This window comes from Gouania willdenowi, chromosome 1 (genome assembly GCF_900634775.1).
Source record: "Gouania willdenowi chromosome 1, fGouWil2.1, whole genome shotgun sequence".
Lineage (NCBI taxonomy): Eukaryota > Metazoa > Chordata > Actinopteri > Blenniiformes > Gobiesocidae > Gouania > Gouania willdenowi.
In genome coordinates, this window is record NC_041044.1 from 1,244,648 (window position 1) to 1,264,866 (window position 20,219).

General features: G+C 40.4%; 1 protein-coding gene across 2 annotated transcripts; it reads left to right on the plus strand.

Moving 5' to 3' along the window:
* The first annotated feature begins 7,879 nt into the window (after nucleotides 1-7,879).
* Nucleotides 7,880-18,429, plus strand: vps37c (VPS37C subunit of ESCRT-I). 2 transcript variants are annotated; one of them, XM_028443268.1, is made up of 5 exons: nucleotides 7,880-8,004; nucleotides 9,560-9,669; nucleotides 11,194-11,365; nucleotides 11,734-11,816; nucleotides 15,763-18,429. In XM_028443268.1, the coding sequence occupies exons 2-5, from the start codon at nucleotides 9,577-9,579 to the stop codon at nucleotides 16,462-16,464; spliced, it is 1,050 nt and encodes a 349-aa protein (XP_028299069.1). In that variant the 5' UTR covers nucleotides 7,880-8,004; nucleotides 9,560-9,576; the 3' UTR covers nucleotides 16,465-18,429. The 2 variants fall into 2 exon arrangements, with proteins under 2 accessions (XP_028299069.1, XP_028299059.1); XM_028443258.1 differs by lacking the exon at nucleotides 7,880-8,004 and adding an exon at nucleotides 8,701-9,275.
* Nucleotides 18,430-20,219: the final 1,790 nt, after the last annotated feature.

Sequence of the window (20,219 nt, forward strand, 5' to 3'; positions counted from 1 at the left end):
AGGCGGACAGCGGTGAAAAACCGGATCAGTGCCGTAGCGCAGCGGAGACGTATCCAGTGGAACCCCAGTAATAGAGTCTGTTCTCTCCATCAGCTCCATGGATGTGTCTGCAGTAACATGGTGGGCCTGATGGTGGCGCTGCTGTCTCTCTGTATCTACTTCTACAGTCTGAGCTCTATGAACTCTCAGCAGTATGAGTGCTCCTCCTCCACCTTAGAGGACCAGCCCTACTACTACTACCTCTACGACTATAGACACCGTTTAAACAGATGTCCTCCTGAACACCTCAGGGTCAGTAGTTCTCCTCTTCTCTCTTCACTCATAGCATGTGTGTGCACTCTGATGGATACTGTTGGATACTGATGGATGCTGCTGCTGCTGATGATGATGATGATGATGATGATGATGATGATGATGAGTTTATTTGTCATTGCACATGTTAAAAAGCAACAGAGCAACACAATTACATTTCAGTTTCATCTCATCCAAGAAAACATGAAAAGACAATCACACATAACGTTATTGACATGGGCGTAAAGGGCGGCGCCCCTTATTTAGATAAGAAATGGGATAACAACAATGGGTAAGAATAAGAGATAAAAACCAACTGATGGACTTTGATAGATGCTGTTGGATGCTGATGGATGCTGTTGGATGCTGATAGATGCTGTTGGATGCTGATGGATACTGATAGATGCTGTTGGATGCTGTTGGATGCTGTTGGATGCTGATAGATGCTGTTGGATGCTGATAGATGCTGATGGATACTGATGGATGCTGTTGGATGCTGATGGATGCTGTTGGATGCTGTTGGATGCTGTTGGATGCTGATAGATGTTGTTGGATGCTGATAGATGCTGATGGATACTGATAGATGCTGTTGGATGCTGTTGGATGCTGATAGATGCTGTTGGATGCTGATAGATGCTGTTGGATGCTGATAGATGCTGTTGGATGCTGATAGATGCTGATGGATACTGATAGATGCTGTTGGAAGCTGTTGGATGCTGATAGATGCTGTTGGATGCTGATAGATGTTGTTGGATGCTGATAGATGCTGATGGATACTGATAGATGCTGTTGGAAGCTGTTGGATGCTGTTGGATGCTGATAGATGCTGTTGGATGCTGATAGATGCTGATGGATGCTGATGGATGCTGATAGATGCTGTTGGATGCTGATGGATACTGATGGATGCTGTTGGATGCTCTGTGTGTTGCAGGTGTGTTCCTGGAGTGTGACGGTGCTGCTGCTGCTCTGTGACACGGGGGCGGTTCTCACACACTCCCTCCTCTGTGTGTCGGCCCTCAGAACCCTGAAACATGAATAGATCAAACACACTGTCATTGAGCTGATATTTAACAACGTCCCACATTCTGACATTTTTACTAATTGTTCCATTATTATTCAATATTCACACTGTAAGTGTTTAGTTTGATCTGATAGATAAACTACTTAGCATATGTCTCAGCTCCTTGTAATTAGATCAGCTTAGAGCTATGAACATAGACTGTTCACATCACTAATGATTAGTCACAGACATGCATTGGTTCTCGGCTCACACGCTCTGGAAATATGAACATATACTTTTGTTTTTACTATTTTCATTGGTCCATAACTGCATGTGGGAATGTAAAAAAAAATCTGTTTTAATTTATAGTATAAAATTTACTCTTTATTGGGATATAAAATCATTTTTCTTCATGTGACTTCTTCATTTTTATTTTTCACCCCAACTTTGAGTTATTTCAACACTCATGATTATTGAAAATCCTTGATAATCATTTATTGTTTATTAGTTTTTCACTAGTAGCAGAAAAAATATAATAACCATTGCATCAGAAAAAGATTTAAAAGGTTTATCATTTTCTAAAAAATGCATAAACCAACAAAGTACTTTTAAATTCCTCATGAATTAGTCCCCTTACATGGAAAAACACATTTTATTTTTTTATTTTTATTTTTTTTATTATTTTCAGCAGGTTCATCTGCAACCCACTTTTGGGGTCCCGACCCACCAGTTGAGAACAGATATTAGAGAGGAGGGGTGTCAAACTTATTTTAGTTCAAGAAGCAAGTATGGACCAGTTTGATCACCAGTGGGCCCCAGATTATGCAGGAAAACAAACAATTTCAGCATTAATGTGCCCAAGTTTGCACTTCCACTTATAAATTAGACACAAAAGAGAAAAAATAAGCAAAATAAAACAAAGAAATACAAAAGAGGAAAAAAAGAGAGAAAAAAAAGTTAAAAAATTAATAACTTAGACTTAAAGCTGATATGCAGAGTTTCTGAGAAATCTATGTTTATGTATGAATCTTTTTCCTGTACAAATGGAAACAATTGCCGAGTGCACCCAGCCAATAGGCTTCCACTTCCTGTTTTTGAGTCTGTCAATCAAAGTGAATGTGGAACTGTGCACGGAAACAAGGCCGTGCGTCACAACAGCAAACAGGTAAATATGATTATGGCTCTTACATGACCCATAGACATATATTAATGTGACCTTGTTATATTCTGCAATGCGTGTGCAGAAAAGTAGAGGCGTGGCTTCTGGTAGATTGCAGAGACAGTGGGAGGAAGTGATGCTGTTTAGGGCGGGACATCGAGACATTTCTCAGAAACTCTGGATATCAGCTTTAAAGTATGAACAGCATCAACAATAACTAAGCAATAAGTGATAGATACTTAAATGTCTTTTGATTTTTTTGACCAATTTTTATTTAATCTCACAAGATTTTGTGGAATAATTTGGATAAAAAAGTAGGAATTTGGCAAAATGTAAAGTTCTTTCAAAAGCAATTTATAATTGAGTTATTTGGTGGTTTACACAATGGTTAATGTTTTCTTTGTCATTTTCACTTTCTCCAGCGGGTCAAATTGGCTGCTCTGAAGGGCCGGATTTAGCCCCCGGGCCTTGAGTTTGAAACATGGGTTATAGACAAACACTAGTGGGAGAGATCCAAGCTCATACATTTATTGTCAATGTGTACATTCCCTGATTGTAGCTGCATGGAAAATGACATAGAATGAAGAATATAACACAAGTCAGATACAAGAGCTTGTTAATGGTCATTGTAGTATATAAAACATTGTAAAATGCATATTTTTTGGCACGTTAAAGGAGCATAGGGCAGGATTTGTGAAAAAAATAAACATTCATTTGAAGTCTTTTAATGCTAATGGGTGATGAAGCATTCTAAACCAAAGAGAATGAGTCACCACACTTTTCTACCTATAGCCTTGAACAGATTGTGTGATACATTTTGTTCTGCTGTTCTGGGTACAAATTTCCCGCGCAGACGTGACGTCAAATGACGCTAGAGTGCGTTCTCAACAGCTTGGAGAGGCGTCCCAATACCGGAAATAAAGAAGAATGAGAATCAGACGTCTTGGAGACTGAAAGAAGACAAGCACAGTGGACTAAACTACTGTATGGTTCCACAGACGTACGCAGAGGCATGTGCACTGGTTTTACAGTAAACAGTCACATGAACGGCGAGTAAATAAATTCTGTAACAGTTGGAGTGTGGATCGGAACGCATTATCTCTTCTGAGTTTGACCCAAAAGTGAAAACCTCATTTTTTTTCTCAAAGAAATGACATACTGTATGTACGTTTGTTTTAGTGGTAAGCACCAATTTAATTAACAAACAACTGTTATGTCAACATCAGATCAGCCCACGGGTAACAAGAGAACGTGAAACACAAACGGCTGCAGTGCACATAATACACCCATGGGATGTATTTATATAATCCATGAATGAAAGATGATGATAATCCATGTAGTGATTCCTGTTCTCACTGTTACAGTTAAAGCTGCATTATTCAGCTACAGCAGCTGCAGCAGGAAATGAAGATCGCTGCATGCTAACCACACCATGTGACATCTGTCTGAACTCCACCCGTACGGTGCCATTCGGTCCCGTCAGGGTTGGGTCGGGTATCCATCCTCTAGTTACAGTAACTAATCAGCTGAGCTCCGTGAGAAACAGTTGATAGTTACACTAAAACTGGTGTTACCATGGAGACTGATTGATACATCCTGCCTTTTGCTCTTTAAGTGTTTCTAACTTTTTACACAGGATGACGTACAGAGTTGTATGTACCTCCTGTTTGTAATCTATTGATTGTAGCATCATTATCTTCTAATTGTTTCTCCTGTAATGAACTGAGTTATTCTACAGGTGTTGTACAGCAGAAAAAGACATTTCTGGTCATGGAAGGCTACAGTACTGTATGTTAAAATGAAATAAAACTTTTCTCTTTTAGCTCCAGATGTGGGTGTGAGATCTACTTTAAAGGTATAGGACAGGGTAAATCCCCCTAACTCCCAGAGGTGAAGATTACAAGTATTGCTGGAATTGAGTTGCACTTATGGGTGCTTATACTTTTTTGAGTATATTTCTAAATCAGTAATTTCATTTGTACTTCAATACATTTTAAAAGAAGCAAAGTCATTTGTGTGGGGATGTGATCATTATTGTGATCCGCTCCGTCTAAAACATGTTTAAAACATGTTTAAAACATGTTTAAAACATGTTTAAATAGCCAAAACAAGTGTGACATTAAATCATTATGGTGATCATTATGGTGATCATTATGGTGATCATTATGGTGATCATTATGGTGATCATTATGGTGATCATTATGGTGATCCGCTCCGTCATAATCACACGTTAGTGATGATGAAAGATTTACAGATGTGGGCGTGGCTTTGATTTCTTTGTGGTTTCTTACATTGTTAACATGTTTAAATCAGCGTTGGCTGTTTTACTTTGTGGAGTACAACATAACCGAGCAGGGCGGGGCTATGGGGAGCCAGTGGAGTTTTGGTCCAAAGCCACAAGAGAGCAGAAGAAGACAATGGTGGTGGAAGAGGTCTTGCGAGTGGAGCAGAACGATACCTTATCAAGGCGGTCTCCCAGGAGAAAAAAGGAGCGTGGACTCGCTGGGAAGACATAATCGACAGGGTCCTGACCTGGGCAAACATCTGGAACAGTCACGGCTCAGCTTTCTTGTCAGGGCAGCATACGAGATGCTTCCTTGTCCCCAAAACCTCTCACAATGGTTTGGACATGAGGAGAAATGCCCACGGTGCAGTAAAGTCAGCACAGGGCTCCAGCACATACTGAACCAAGGCCGCCTTAAGAGGCAGCACAATCAGATGCTGAAGAAGTTGGCAGAGCAGTTGGAGAGATTGATGCAAACAACTCCCCAGACTCACAACAACAAGGAGAGGTGGGACACAAATCAGCAGCCCTGGCAATTAGATCAACATCTCTACTTACTCCTGGACAGAAATGGGAAATGTGTGCCGACCATGATCACACAGACCTCATTAAGATCCGATATTGTAATGTGGTCTGGGATCATCAAAAGGGTTTTCATCATTGAACTCACTGTGCCATGGGAGGAGGGAATACCATCAGACAATGAATTAAAGTGGCTCATGTACCCCAAACTTGCAGCAGAGTGCAGAGAGGGAGGCTGGGCTGCAACCATCCATCCCGTGGGGAAGTCGGTAATCCAATGAGGGCAGCTGCAGGGAGTGGCGGGGAGATGTCCTCAGCAAGCCACTTCCCCCCCACCGGGAAATGTACTGACAAGGGCGCGAAACGTCCGTGAACGGTGGTCCCAGCTGATGACCCTGCAGCTGCCCAAAGGTGGAGAAGGCACGGTGGGCAGAGATGCCAAGAAAGAAAACCATCACCTGTAGAGTTCAAACCTTCTGACTCACCGAGTTCAGGAAAACTAGTTTGAAATGTTTTATTGCCACCCTTTACAATTCCTACCTTGAGTCTCACCCCCCTGTTCCCTGTTTAAACTCTATTCTAGATTTTACAGGAAGCCAATGAAGAGAAGCCAATACTGTAGAAATATGTTCTCTCCTGTTAGTACCTGTTAGTATTCTAGCTGCAGCATTCTGAATTAACTGGAGACTTTTTAGTGAGTTACTAGGACATCCTGACAGTATAGAGTTACAATAATCTAATCTAGATGTAACACATGCATGGATTAATTTTTCAGCATCACTCTGGGTCAAGATATTCCTGATTTTATAGATATTACAGAGGTAGAAGAAGGTTGTTATTGTGATTTGTTTAATATGAGAATTAAAGGATAAGTCAGTATCAAAGATAATGTCTATGTTTATTACTGTGGTGCTGGGTGGCAGAGTGATGTCATCTAGAGACACTATTTACTCTGATAATTTATCTCTGAGGTGTTTTGGACCAAATAAAATCACTTTGGTTTTATCCTGGTTAAGAAGGAGAAAGTTACGACTCATCCAGGATGTGATGTCATTAAGACAAGCCTGGAGTTTTAATAACTGATGAGTTTCATCTGATTTCATTGAGAGATAAAGCTGTGTATCATCTGCATAGCAATAAAAATGTATATAATGTTCTCTGATAATGTTACCTAGTGGAAGCATATATAATGTAAAGAGTATTGGTCCTAAAACTGAACCTTGTGGAACTCCATGATTAACTCTGGCTGAGGAGAGATTATTAACATGAACAAAGTGGGTTCTGTCTGATTGGTAGGATTTAAACCAACCCAGCGCTGTTTCTTTAATCCCAAAAACACTTTCCAGTCTCTGCAGCAGTAGATGATGATCCACTGTATCAAAGGCTGCACTGAGATCTAAGATCACCAGAACTGAGACCAACCCTCTGTCTGAGGCTAAGAGGAGATCATTGGTTACTTTTACTAAGACAGTCTCTGTGCTGTGATTGGCTCTAAAGCCAGACTGAAAGCTCTCTATAAATTGTTCCTATGTAGGTGATCACATAGTTGACCTGTGATGACTTTTTTAAGAATTTTGTAAATAAAAGGGAGATTAGATATTGATCTATAATTGGACAAGTCACTTTGATCAATGGTTGTTTTTTTTTTTTGGAAGAAAACCTGAAGCTTGTCCTTCTTCCACTTATGCTCAGCTATACGCCACTCCTGTGAGTTCGCTCATTTAACCAAGACTCAGATTTAACTTTGGGCTGGACAGTTTTTAAAGGAGCAAGGCTAATGTATTTGTATTGCTCCACTATCTGACCTGTGTCCATAGATCTCAGAGACCAGCTGGGTTCATACCTGAATAACATCTCACTGATGTATTCTGGACCAAACCCATTCACACATTTATAGAGCCACAGAGTCCAGTATGGCTCAGCAGGAGGAGTTAAACCAATAGCTGAGCTCCCCTGTATTAACAGAGAGGGGGCGGTCTCAGAGCTCATCAAAAGCCACAGAGACCTGACCGGCAGTTAAAGAGTTAAAGCTACGACATCAATGAGCAGGAGCTCCAGATTTATCCACGGCACAGGAAAAAGTAACATCAAACAAAACAGAAATATGATCAGAAAACACATTGTCACAGACCTCTAAGTTTGACACAGATACCCCTTAAGAGAGGACAAGGTCTAATGTGTGCCCATGTTCATGTGTAGGACCAGAGACACACGACACCAAATTAAACGAGTCAATGAGGCTTAAAAAGTCCTTCACCGACGCTTGACAGGACAGCACACGTGAATGTTAAAATCTCAGAGAAAAAGGGCACGGTCATATTTAGGCATAAATTCAGCCAGAAAACCAGATAAGTCATTTATAAAGTCCTGGTTATATTTGGGTGGTCGGTAGACCAGAAGGGCCCACCTCAGATAAAGTCACTTCAAAGCTTGTAAATGAGGACAAAACAGTGCGCTGCCTACATTTAAAATCGTTTTTATAAAAGACCTTGTACCTTTACTTCATTTATCAACACTGAATGTATGCATGTACAATTCAGGAAACAGCTTCATGACATCATCATCTAAACGGTTGCCATGGTTGCAAGTTAAAAGGAACCAAACACAATGATGACTTCAGTATAGCTTCTATTAGTGCTAGTGATTTGGTTGGACAAACTCTATTACTGTTCTGAGTATTTAGAAGTTAAACAAACAATATTTGTGCATTTTAAAAGCTTAATTTCTGATAAGAAACATCTGCTGCAGGTAAAACACTTTACAGATGATACAAATTATCATTTGAAAATTTTTACTCTGGTTTTAATATATTGAATATTTTATTCCTTGGGGAAAAAAACTGTTGAATGTTTTATGGAGATGATACTGTTTTGAACAGTTTGAGAGTCTTTCAGAGCCTAAGGTGTGTGTACATACAGTATAATACATAAAATAAGGATGTTTGACTTCAATTTGCACAGAATGCATGTGATACAGCAGGATTATAATAATAATAATAATAATAATAATAATAATAATAATAATAATAATAATAATAAAATAAATAAAAGCATATTTGATCATCTTCTCATTAAAGATACTCATGTTCAAAAGGGGTAAGAAGTTCTATCTCTCTATCTATCTATCTATCTATCTATCTATCTATCTATCTATCTATCTATCTATCTATCTATCTATCTATCTATATCTATCTAATCTAATCTAATCTAATATAATATAATTAATATAATTAATATAATATAATATAATATAATATAATATAATATAATATAATATAATAAATATAATATAATATAATATAATATAATAAATATAATATAATATAATCTAAAATCTCAGACTTTTCCTTAATTTGCGTCAGATGAAGTGTCACGTGGGGGTTTCCCTCACATCAGCTGAGAGTTGGACGGAACCATTAGCAGGTGTTAGAGGGGTCAGAAAATATAAAAGGCCTCAAACCAAACAACTGTATTTTATTCCGACTAATAAAATAGGTTTTTGTCAGACTGATAATGTAAATAACGCATGAATACGTGTGTAATAGGAGGTAATTGCTGTTGTAGAGTTCTGTTCAGTCCAGTCTTTCGTCCTCAAACCATGGACGCTTCCAAAAATGGCGGCCTATTCTGTCAGGCTGGAGTGTAACTTTGAACATTTAAGACAGAATATCAGTATTTCCTGACAGTTTCACCCGGCTGTGGTCATTTTGATGTGATCGTAGAAACAACTATCGGACCACACAGAGTTAGCAGGACCGAGTTGTGTCGGAAAGTGCGGCCCGCGGACCCGCAGAGATCCGTACAAGTTAGCGGAGGCAGCCTGTGTTTGACACCGGAGCAGAGGCTGCTGTCAGCGGGCTGCTCAGCGCGAAGAGCCCGGTGTGGATTGGCTGTTTGTTTGGGTGGAGGCTAGGGAAAGCTAGGGTTGGAGGGCTAGCTTTAGGCCTCGGTGTGGGCACAGGGCGGTGTTGGATGTCACCCGGCGGCCAGCGGCACTTTGGCTCGGTTTGCTAGCGTCGTGTGAGTATTCTTCTTTCTCAGGCTGGTTAATAACGGTTAGCTGCTGTTTGTGTGACACTCAATGTATTATTATTATTATTATACAACCCACGGTAACAGGAAGGGAACACCCCGCGGTTCTGTTGTCTGGATTTCTATCAATCGTCCACACAAACGGTTTAGTTACTATTCTAAACTATTTAAAACATTGTTGAATTGAAAATCGGGAACATTTTGCGTCTGTACTTTCTGTTTTCCGATTATTGTTTTTAACACTCGTTTCCTGCTTTTTCTATGACGGACAGCCATCCTGGCCAATCACATGGAGAAGCTCCAGGACCTCAGCCAATCAGAGCTGCAGGAGTTCCTGGACAACCCAGAGAGGGTGGAGTCTTTGGCCCTGGAGTCTGACGAGGTAAATCAACAATTGTTGCTTTTTAAATCACTTTAATTCAGTGGCTACGTTCATTTTATTTTATGTATTTATTGTTGAACATGTAAAACACAACAGGTGAATTTCAACGATAAGTAAAAAAATAAAAAAGTAAGATTTCAATAAAACATTTACACATTTTAAAAAAAAGCGTAGGAAAAAGTCTGACTTATTTAATTCTAGCCTTTTTATAACCAGTATAACCAATTTAACTATAATACGATATATATTGCGATATACATATATTGATATCACAATAATTTCACCTTTACAAGTATAAAATGATATGAAATACTTTCTATTTAATTTTTTTTATGTTTCACTTTTGCTTCTACAACAGATTCTGATTCTGTTAAGTTCTTAAATTCTTAAAAAAAAGTGTTTTTAACGAGTGCATTCACCTTTCACCTAGTGACCGGGAGTTTACGTGCTATGCTGATGTGTTAGTGACATTAAATGGTTTTTTTGTTAAAAAACATGACAAATAAAATTGATTTGGACATTTTTTGGATCGAAATATCGCGATATATTGCTGAATCAATTTTTTCTTACAGCCTTAATATGTACATACAGTAATATTATAAACTACCCATATTCAACTTTTAATTATAATATACCTATATACATATGAGCACAACAATGATTAAATTAATAAAGGTGGAGATTTTACCTATATTGTACATAAAACCACATTTTTATACACTCCTTTACCCATACCAAAGCTACTTTGTCTTTTTAATTATATTATTACAAGTTATTAGCTGCGTTTTACATTAAAATGACTTTAATTTGGTCTCATGTGAACCAAGTTTACATGTCTCCAGTGAATTTAACGTTCATGTTTTTTAACTGCTAGGAAACCATTATTCCTGGAAAGCACATTTTTTAATTTAAAGGTCAACATGCAAATACAAAGGCCATGTTCTGTGGAATATAAAACCCTTGAGCATACACAGGTGTCAGCATTATAAAAATAAGACATTTGCAATTGGTTTAATAAAGACTGTCCAGCAGCAAAATTAATAATCTAATAAAATCAAGGTTTTTACCAGGAATTTTTTTGGCGCCTGTTTTCTCTCATTCTGTGTTGTCGCCTTGCTTGTTATGAGGCATTTTGTGCATTTCTCTTGTCTTTTTGGAGTCATGTTGTGTATTTATGGTGTCATTGTTGTGTATTTCTTTTGTCGTTTTGCTTGTTTGCAAAGTCATTTTTTGTTTTTCTTGTACTTTTGTGTGCTTTTGTTGTCATTTTCTTTTCTTTTGTATATTTTTTGTATTGTTGTTGTTTTGTGTGTTTCTTGTCTTTTACTGTTTTTTCCTGCAATGTTGTAATTCTTGGTATTTTTCAATGTATTCTTGCTTTTGTTTAGTGTATTTTTCTGTCATTTTGTGCATTCACTTCTGGGGCCACTCTAGACCGAGGGCCGTCAGTTGTCCATGCCTGGTTTAGGTCCTCGTCCTGTGTCTGATGCTCCACTCACCATGTCTCTGTCTGTGGTTCTGTAGATCCAGAACATCCAGCTGGAGAGAGAAATGGCCCTGGCCTCAAACCGAAGCCTGGCTGAGCAGAACCTGGACATGAAACCTCGTCTGGAGTCTCAGAAGGAGGTGTTGGTGGAGAGGTATTCACACCTGGAGGGTGCCAGAGAGGCCTACAGAGAACACTGCTCTGTGAGAGGTAGGAACCAGTAGGAACCAGTATGAACCAGAAGTAAACAGAAGGAACCAGTAGGAATGAGTAGGAGCCGATAGGAACCAGTATGAACCAGGGTGTACCCTGCAAGCTTCTGTTACTGATCCGACACTAACTCAGAACATTGGTACAGAGTAAATGCTTTATTTCCTGTGAACAGGCCTCAGTCTGACTATCTATTTCTATAATCCCTCTGTGTTTGTTCTGGTGCTTTCAAGTGGGCTTAGAACCTGTTCACGTCAGACAGGATGTTAGTCGTAGCTTTCATTGTGTTAAAATGTCTCTTTATATGCTCTGTTGTAACAATGAATAAAGACTTTGCTACATGTGACCTCTCCCCCGTTTCTGCTCAGATGGAATGGCTGGTCAGGTTTCTCCTGAGGCCCTGTTGTCCCGCCTTCAGACTGAGGGAGGAAGCACTGAGGCACAGTCTGAGGTCAGTGAGAACATTCTGGAACATGCAGTAATTAATGCTCTGAGGGGCTGGAGTCAGACAGGGCTTCATATAGTTTAGAGCAGTGGTCCCCAACATGGGGTCTGCGTGCAGCAGGTAGCCCACATGGACCATGTGAGAGGCCCTCAGACCTGTTCTAACAGTGGCGCTAATCACCAATGAGCTCCGTATAAAATCATAAAGATAAAAGTGGTAGAGCGTCACTAGAGGTGAATACAGCTACACTTGATATGTTTTGTATTAAATTAACATCTTTAAATGTTTGTTTTCACTGAAACGTTGTCACGAAATGTGTTTAAATGGTATCTGTGGTGGACATGTACTGTATATAACAAACATGTTACGTGTTTTGTGTGCACCATTTCATTAAAAAACACATTAAAGGACTTTTTAGAACGATTTTATACCTTAGGTCAAAAACTATGGAGAGCCACCATTTTGGTGAGGATATGACACACGTTGACTCCTGTTAGCTGTTGCTAGGCAACAGTGTTCTGTTGGTCTACAGTTTCTGAACAATGGCGGAGTGTAAAGCTAATGGTTGCTATGACAACAACAGAAACATTTGTGTAGCATCTCAGAGTCAAATTGCAACACTAAGTCATGGCACTAACCACACCCCCACCACATTGTTCCCTCTATTTCCTTGTCGCTAAATGTTGAGCTTTTATCTTTACTTTACGGCGCTTCATCCAATCAATGAACACATCCTTTCACGCAGCTTTCATCACATTTTCTAACCATATTTGTGCACTTCCAACACCTAACTACTCAGCCATGGCTCGTTTCTGCTGCTAACAACGGCTAATTGTGATTCTGAGTGGGTGCAGGGAGGTTCACAAGAAGCAGGAAGTTGGTGAGAAAGTGATTTTTAATCCTAACATACAACCTGGATGCTGCTCTTTATGAGAGCCACTCGTAACCATAACAACAGAAAAACTACACTTCAATCAATCAATCAATCTTTATTTGTATAGCGCCAAATCATAACCAATGGTATCTCTAGGCACTTTACAGTAGAGCAGTCTTAAGGACGGACTCTTCATTTTATGGATACACACATATGCATATATACGTATATACACATACATATGTATCCCACACCCAACATGAATTCATCATGGCGGCAAGGAAAACCTTGCCACAATGCACCAGTTATTTATAGACACAGGTCGAGACCATCAACCAACTTGTCACATTCTGATGAAATTGTCATGTTGAGTTTATGTCCCAAGGTATAAAATTGTTGTTTTTTTTTATTAAAAGGTGCACATATTTTGTTTATTGGTAATACATTAAAGGGGACATGTTAAATCCACTTTTTTAGCCCTTAAATGCAATTTGTTTTTAGAGTGTTTAGAAGTACATTAAAGTTCTAATTAGTCTCTTCAGATGCTCCGTTAATATCTTTATTTTCTGTTTTGACCATATTTTTCAATCTGTTTTGATTTTTCTATTCTCTATTACGTTTTTTGAACAATAACGTCACAGTATTTGCAGCAGAACTGCCAAATTAGTTCATCAACTCCAGGCCCAACACTTCGAGCAATCCGCCATTTTTATTTCTGGCTTTTATTTTGTAGTCCAAGCTCCAGGATGCAGAAGTTACGAGAGGATAAGTCAAAATGTTGGGTTGTTGGATGTAGTAACCCACACGCTTCATTACACCGTCTCCCAGCATCAGAACCTTTTCAAAGTGTCTGGTTGAGTTTTATTTTTTATAGAAATGTACCACATCTGTGGATAAGGTCATTTTTGTGTGTGTGAAGCACTTCAATGATGATAAGTGTGATGATAAGACGTCCCTGTCATTGTTTTGTTAGCATTAGCAGTTGCACCGTCTTCATATGTTAGCGCTGTGTGCTCGTTTTAGATCCTTGATGATATGGCCTACGTGATTTAATTTAAGTCTAAAGTTTTCATTAGTCATTTCATTTTGCCGTTTTTGTCTCTGAAAAGACAGTATTAAAATGCATTTCGTGACTTTAGCTTGGTGCTAGCGTTAGCTCGGTGCTTGTGTTAGCTCACTTGTTAGGGTTCTGCAGGTTCATCATCTTCATTTTCATCTCGCTCCACTGGGTCAGACTCTGGCTGGAACATGTAAGGCTGGATGGACAAGTCTAACGTTGTTGACATTTTGTAAATAATGTGTGAAAAAACATTTTCTGCGCCGCTACATAGCCGTATCTCTTCTATCAAACTACAAAAATGGCCGAACAGGGTGGAGTTGAACCGAGCGTCACCTCTGTAACCTGGAGAGTGGGCGGGGTATGAAGTGTCTCATTTGCATTTAGAGAGACAGCACCAAAACGAGTTGCTCTCAGAAGCACATCAGAAAAGGGTAGAAAAGGGGTGGAGCTATAATAATGAGGAATTCAGACCCAAGCATTGCAGTTCTGCTTTATATAAACCATAACTGTATGATTTATATGTAAAAAGGAAGGATTTAAAACCATGATATGTCCCCTTTAACATGTTTTTTGTTATTTACATTTACACTACATGTACACTTTAATGGCCACGGTTACATGATGATTTTATTTCGGAATTATTTATTATTTATTATTTATTGTTGTGCTTCGTGTTTACATGTAAATGGTAATTCCTGAACGAGGTTTACATGGAAAACAGGTTTATTCTGCTTTAAGCCTGGGGAAGGCTCTGATTGGACAGTGGAGAACGTGACGTATCACGTCTATCAGGAAAAACACACAACAAACCTTTTATTATTGGCTATAACACAGAACACCACACATTAGAACTATTTTCACCTTATTTTGATCCTAGTTTTCAATCAGCAGCTCAACAATAACACATGGTCTCAGTTTGGACCACAGAGCGTAAGTAGAAATATGAACTAATCACTGGTAAAAAACCATCACCAGTAATAAATATTATCTCCCTGGTAACGACAGTAGCTCTAACAACTGGTAAAATGATAAACTGATGATATCACAGCCTGTACATGCAGTACAGGGACGCACTTACTCTGCCTCTGGGTCCTAGTGCCAGCCGTCTGGTAAAGTCTGTTCTGTTTACCGTGTTTACCGAGGTCCGTGTGTGTTTAATAAGTCTGTGTGAAATGTCGTCACCAACGCGTCATCGCCGCAAGTCGCGCATGTGCAAAACGATACAAATTAACTTAAAGTCACTTTAACCAAGTTAAGTGTTTACAAGAAAGAGGAATTATCTAATTCAGAATTAAAAACAGAATAAACCAGCCACCTAATTTGGAATTAACTTTAATTCGGAATTAAATTATCATTAGGAATTCTGTGTTTACAAGGTCTGGTTAAAGAGGAATTCACTTTTATTCCACTTTAAAGAGGAATTAAAGCTCCCATGTAAACGTGGCCAATGTCGCAGATTGACTTGACTTTTTTTGTAAAAAGAAAGAAATACAAGAAAAAAAGAAAATGCTGCAGATTTGGTGTTTGGTTTGTGAGATTGTGTTTTTAAAAAAATCGCCAAGGGGATTTTTGAAATATTGTATAATTATGTAATTGTTAAAGTAAAAAAGAAACATGATTTCTTGTGAAATGTAATGAACAATTTTTCAAGTTACTGCTAGTTTTCCTTCATTATTCTACCCTTTAATTAAAGTGTAACTGTACACCTTTAGTATTTAAGAAGTGTTTAACACAGTAGTTATGTTTATAGGAGCTAACAGTTTCACACAGGTTGGTAGAGATAAAATATTTTTGAGCATTTTAACATGTTTTTATGAAATATTAGAAATCAGAAGTTATGTTCAGGAAATTTACTTTGATCTCCAGGAAATCGAAACGAAACATTTTTTCATCTCCAGGAGATCAAAGTACATTTCCTGAAAAAAGTTTTCTGAGTTAAAAAACTAAAGACCTTTCTGGAACACTGAAGTTAGGAGTTGTTTGTGGTTGTGAACGTGCATCTTTCTGTGCGTGCGCAGGCATTGGCCGACGACTTCCTGGAGGGTTCCCTACCTCTGGACTCCTTCCTCGAGCGCTTCCTGTCTCTTCGTCTGCTCGCTCACAAGCGTCGTGTGAGGATAGAGAAGCTCCAGGACATCCTGCGACAGAGAAGCGAGGGCAACCTCAATGCCATGACGTCATCGGTAGGCGACACCCAAGACCCCGCCCCCACACCCTCTCCGTGGAATACGACCACCACGTCCTCATCTACAGCCAATCCAAACAGCTACCAGGACTCCTCCTCAGCAGCAGGAAGCTCCGCCTCCTCTGGGCTTCCATACAGCCCCTACCCCGTCACCGCCCCCAACCCTCCCCCCGCTGCAGTGGCAGTTGGTTCTGTTCCGGGCCACCCTAAGCCTCAGTTCTGTCCGTACCCCTCCCCCGGCTCTTCCTTCACGCCAACAGGAGGGTTCTCTGGGCCCCGGCCGGCCTTTGGGCCTCAATCTGCGGGGGCCTGTCCTTACCCCGCCCAGCCTTCCTTCCCCACGCCTCACCCGGGCTCGGCGTTCGGTCAGTATAACCCCAGCGGCAACCCCCCCACTGGCCCCGCCCCCTATCCAGCCTCCTACAGCTACGGGGGCTACAGTTACCCAGTAGGCCCCGCCTTCTCCAGCTCCCAGTCGCCAACAGGGAGGCCCATGTACAGACCGGGCTACGGCGTCCCACAGCCCTACTCCTAAATGCTCCTCCCCCTCCCTCTGCCCCGCCCACTTTATTTCCTTTGTCTCCCTGTCCACCTGATCCTTTTTTTCCTCGTCTCAGACTTGAAGCTGGTTTGCGTGACTTCTCTGTTGCACTAAAACTCTATGTATCACTCCACCTCTTCACTCTAGTCTCAGGTTGTCGTGTCGAAGCGTTTCTAATCTGGCCTGTTGTCGTGCACTCACTCCCTCGTTTGTCCTCCATTGCACACGTGTGCATATGGTTAGTCCAGTGAATGCACGCATTCACAAATGTCATATTTGTCTCGTTTTATCACCGCATGCTGTAAAACATGCAAATAAAAGTCAAATCAAACCACCCACGCACATCACAGTTGTTTGTAGCGTAAAAGGGGGCGGAGTTAATAAACTGTGTGATGTCACTGCAACAATCAATCCATCAATCACACTTGGTTTTCATTTACTAAAGAAACATTTGGGCTTCAATGTTTGAGCACATCTGATGAAGACGCAGCGTGAGTGTATGGGGGGGCGTACTGTATCACTTCTAAATTCATGCGCACCAGTCTTTTGCACGTGTACCTGCCTGCCTAACTTTCATTAAATTTACTTAATATAAGTATTTAGGTGTGACGTGACTGAAGCTGCACTAAGTAACACCATCTGCGTGACATGTAAACACTGTTTACACGTCACGTGTTAACACGTCTGCAAGCACACGTGGACGTGACTTGTGCATTGTGCCCGTGTACCCATTCTAAGTCTAGAGAAAATGTAGTTCAGACGTGGAGGTGCAGGGTACGCGGTTGATTACGCGTTCGATAGACTGGTGCGCATTAATTTAGAATGGCTCCAACCACCATAGTGCGTGTGTGTGCGTGTCTTAAAGGTATTGTGGACGATGTTATTTTGGCTTCAAATTCTGGGTGGATTATCTTAACTATTGGTCCTCCTAGTTGTCAATCATTATGATAATGTTTACGTAAGGCAGTCGTACGTGCTCGTGCCTGGTGCGCATCGGGTCCATTGAAAATGGATTTTCACTTACTGGTGACGAGTCTGACAGTTGGAAAAGTGCAAATCTTATTTTTGAAGGTAAGCGTGTATGACCGAAGCCGACTCCAACTTGTAAACAGCGCTGTGCACGAGGAAATATGGACTCGTGCACGCTCTCTTGCACACGTAGGCGTTCCCTCTAGAGCAGGTAGCGTTTTGCGCATGTGCAGAGGGCATTTCTTTTCTAAACTTTGGGAAAATCGTCCCCAATCTTTAACCACCTCTGACTCCTCCTCCTCTGTCAGCGTTTGAGAGTGCAAGCCCCTCCTTTTTCTGTTCCCACGCCAACGTTTGGGAGAATGATGCTCAGCTCTGAGCAGATTTCCCTCGCTGACAGTTTACATCAACATGGTACAGTGTGTGCTCCTCCTCTGGGCCCCTTGGAGCCTTCGCCCTGCGTTTGCACTCTAGCGTTAGCTGGTTTGGGTCGTTCAGGTTGGTGAGTTAGCTGCTGAGTGTTTAGGGACAATTGTTTAATATCTGTCTCTGGTGTTACTGCATCACCATGACAACGGTAACATTACCATGACAACGTTAGCATCACTTTAGACTTGGAGGAAAAGTCATCATTCATGACTTTTGTTAATTGTCTGTAAAATAACTTTTCACCTGTTATACAAGTGAAAATAGACGATGTATGAAAAGACTTTAAAACTGGTTTTGATTTGGAGAAAAAACTCAAACATTTGTTGTTGTGTGTCTAAGGTTACACATGTATTATTATTACACACAGGGAAGTGCAGGGTTGGGGTCAATTTCATTTTTCAATTATAACTATGTCTTCCATTATCCGTGTTCAACTACAACTAAATTATGATTACCAGCATTTTTTTTCCAATTAAAACTGAAATTATTGTTATTTTACCCTGAAAGTTAATTACAATTATGTTCCCAATTACTAAAGTTCAATTACAATTAGTCATAGTTACTGAGCATTTAATAATGTAGCCTTCCTCTTGTGTTAGCTTTCTGTTAGCATCTCTAATGCTAATGGGTCAGTTTGACCCATGTATTAAATCATCTGTAAAAAACACTAATAAATATTATCTATCATCTAATTAGTTTCTCATCTCTTGGTTACCATGTTAGGCTTCATATTCAATGAATATATTGGTATTAATATTTACGGTATGGGCATTTCTCTGTCATTATACCCATAGATTTAAATGTGTTCTTAAAAGTTAAAATGATCTTAAAGAGAAGTAACAGGTATTAGAAAAAGTTGATCTGAAACATATTTTAATAATTATGTATGTGTAAGACATAGGACTGTAACATGGTTCACCAGGTTTGAGTTTAATCACTTAGTAAATTAAAGTTTTTATATATATAAGTGCAGGGCTGAGGCGATTTTTAGCCACTGGGGGGCGCAGGCATGCTGCCTCGTCTGGGTATTCCTCGACACCTTCCCTGTAGCTCGGGGGGTGGGGGTGGGGGTGGTTCAGAAGACAAAGGTCCTGGTGGCGATGGGGGGAGGGGAGGGGGACGGAGCGTGAAATCTGCACATTATCCATGGTGAAATAGAGACAACCTTGAGCTGGCATGTGGGGGAGGCCAATGGGTGATTGTTTTGGTTTCAGGCTAGCACTGTTTCGGTGACTTTCAGCACTAAGCTTCTCATCACATCAGTCTGAGTGTTGAGTGTTCAACCCCATCCTTCAGAAATGACTGGCAGCTTTCTCAAAACAGCTGCCAATGTAACACAGACTTTGTGATAAATCAGAAAGCTGCCAGCTCCAATCAGCAGCATTCCTGCTACCATAAGTTCAATCATGTAGATGTCCTCTACGGAAAGCATGGACAGACACGACAGGAATCCATCGCGTATCCGGCCGCAAATGTTCCGTTCGAACACGTGGGCTCACCTCGGCCCAGTTTCTTTGTTGAAAACATTTTATCGATAGCATTAAGAGACCACCTGTCCAATTCCATGATTTCAATTTTTGGATAAATGCAGAGAGACTCCTGTTAGATCCACAAGACAGAAGATAGCAGACAAAACAAGCGGGAGAGAATGCGACCGCCTCCACCAAGTAGCAGAAGAGAAGTGCCCCCCCCCCCGTGCTGCGTGGGTTTCCTCCGGGTACTCCGGTTTCCTCCCACAATCCAAAAACATGACTGTTGGATTGATTGGAGTCTCTAAATTGCCTGTAGGAGTGAGTGTGAACGTGTGTGGTTGGTTGTGTGTGTTGCATGATGAACTGGCGCCCTGTCCAGGGTGTACCTCCACCTAGCACCTAGTGTGACCGGCAGACCCCCACGACCCTGAATAACAGGAACAAGCGGGTCTGAAAATGGATAGATATCATTTCCATGCCAATTACAATTACAAGTTCATAATATGAACTTAATTACAATTAAATTACGATTACAACAGTAACAGATTTTTAAAATTACAGTTATAACTGTATCATAATTGTAATTAATGATCAATTATAATTGACCCCAACCCTGGTGACACATGAGCAGGTGTTTTTAAACTGTGGTTCAGGGTTGTCGTCATGGTAACGGACCTTCCAGTGGGACGCTGCAGTATTTCCAGAGATGTTTGGTTGTTGTGCAGACTGCACAGTCATTCATGAAGGCTCCGCCCCCTTTCTGTTAGCATCATCATCACGCTGTCGTCCTTACTAACGGGTTCTTTGTTTCATGTTGTTTAGGACGAGGTGATTTTAGGCCGACCAGTGTTTTAAAGCCTGAATAAAAGGTTTAATTGA